The 1,710-nt window shown below is 59.9% G+C and overlaps 1 protein-coding gene across 1 annotated transcript in view; it reads right to left on the minus strand.

Annotated features, from left to right (window-relative positions):
* Window positions 1-6: 6 nt before the first annotated feature.
* LOC100546435 (low-density lipoprotein receptor-related protein 1-like) overlaps window positions 7-1,710 on the minus strand; it is a gene marked incomplete at its 3' end in the record, with an annotated part of 47,048 nt that continues 45,344 nt past the window's right edge. Inside the window, 5 exon segments of the mRNA XM_019611127.1 lie at window positions 7-62; window positions 150-323; window positions 410-550; window positions 1,206-1,382; window positions 1,600-1,710. Coding sequence (XP_019466672.1) covers window positions 7-62; window positions 150-323; window positions 410-550; window positions 1,206-1,382; window positions 1,600-1,710 — 659 coding nt within the window.

The raw sequence follows: 1,710 nt of genomic DNA on the forward strand, positions 1-1,710 counted from the left end.
GCCCACCTGCTGGTCACACCGGGACCCCGTGAAGCCGGTGGGGCAGCGGCAGGTGGGCATGCCTGGGAATGAGCGCAATCAGAGCTCTGCTCTGTCTGCCTACGTAACCCACCCTCCCCTCCAAAGGTTCACAGCCCCGTGGCACTCACCGGATGGGGAAGCGGTGCACAGCCCCCCGTTTTGGCAGTAATCTGAGCACTGGTTGATTTGGCACCTCTCCCCGTTGTAGCGTGGCTGGCAGCGGCACTTGGCCTGCTTGCGGGCGTTCAGGAAGCAGCTGCCCCCGTTCAGGCAGACCAGGTCGCACGTGTCGGTGGTGGGCACTGGGATTGGGTGGGAGGTGAGCAGGGCTGTGCCACGCGGCCCCCTCCATCCTACTCCTCATCATCACCCCCACAGCAGCACCTACCCACAGCAGAGGCGGTGGGGGAGGGGATGAGCACGCAGGTGCCGTTGTCCAGGCGTTTGCCATTGGGGCAGGTGCAGACAGGGCCGCTGGGGCTCAGCAGGCAGAGCCACTCACATTTCTTACGGTCGCAAGGGTTGGTCACTGCCAGAGAGAAGGGATAGCACAGAGTGAGGCACAGTGCTGCCCCACAGCACTACAGCTGTCCAAGCCCCACAGCGCCCAGTGCCTTTGGGTCACCAGCTGGCAGCTTCCCACTGCGCCTTGGCCAACTCCTCACCTCCCACAGCCCCAACTTGGCTCAGTGCCCCCCTGCTCCCCTCACCCTTCCTACCACACCAGGTTAGAATCATAGGATGGCCTGGGTTGAAAAGGACCACAATGATGATCGATTTTCCAACCCCCTGCTGTGTGCAGTCGCCAACCACCAGCCCAGGCTGCCCAGAGCCACATCCAGCCTCCAGGGACGGGGCATCCACAGCCTCCTTGGGCAACCTGTTCCAGTGCCTCACCACCCTCTGAGTGAAAAACTTCATCCTAATATCCATCCTAAACCTCCCCTGTCTCAGTTTAAAACCATTCCCCTTGTCCTATCACCATCCATCCTTGTAAACAGCCGTTCCCCCTCCTGTTTATCCGCTCCCTTCAAGTACTGGAAGGCCACAATGGGGTCTCCATGGAGCCTTCTCATTACCAAGCTCTTTTACTAAAGCTAAACAAGCCCAGCTTCCTCAACTCTTCCTCATAGGAGAGATCCAGGTGCCTTCCCCCAAAAGCAGGGGCCAAGGCCAGCACGCACCCTCTGGCTGCTTGTACTGGTGGTAGAGCACCACGTCGGTGGCGTGGTTGAGGCCGGACGTCAGGTTGGTGACGGATTTATGCCCGAATTTGTGGATCTTGAAGATGCGGTTGTTGATGTAGGTGACACCATAGATGTAATCCTCAAAGATGTCGATGCTGAAAGGATGGCTCAGCCCTGGGAAAGCAAGGAGGGGACCTATGAGGTCAGCACAGGGGCAGGCAGCACGGCCAGCCAGGTGCTGCCATGGGCAGGGCTGAGGAGAGGCTGCAGATGGGTGGTGGGCTGAGGTCTCCCATCCTGAAAGAGGAGGTGGGACCCAACCTGGAAGCCGGGGATGTCACCCCTGGTCAGGTCAGCCTCCTCCCTGCTGCTACCACAGAGCTCTGCTCACCCTTTTTGTTGTCGATGGCCACCACAGGGTCGGTGCCGTTGAGTCGGATGCTGCCGATGACGGACAGCTTGGCATCAGCCCAGTACAGCCGCTCATTGTGGTAGTCCACAG

The sequence above is a fragment of the Meleagris gallopavo genome, unplaced genomic scaffold, assembly GCF_000146605.3.
Source record: "Meleagris gallopavo isolate NT-WF06-2002-E0010 breed Aviagen turkey brand Nicholas breeding stock unplaced genomic scaffold, Turkey_5.1 ChrUn_random_7180001862819, whole genome shotgun sequence".
Classification (NCBI taxonomy): Eukaryota; Metazoa; Chordata; class Aves; order Galliformes; family Phasianidae; genus Meleagris; species Meleagris gallopavo.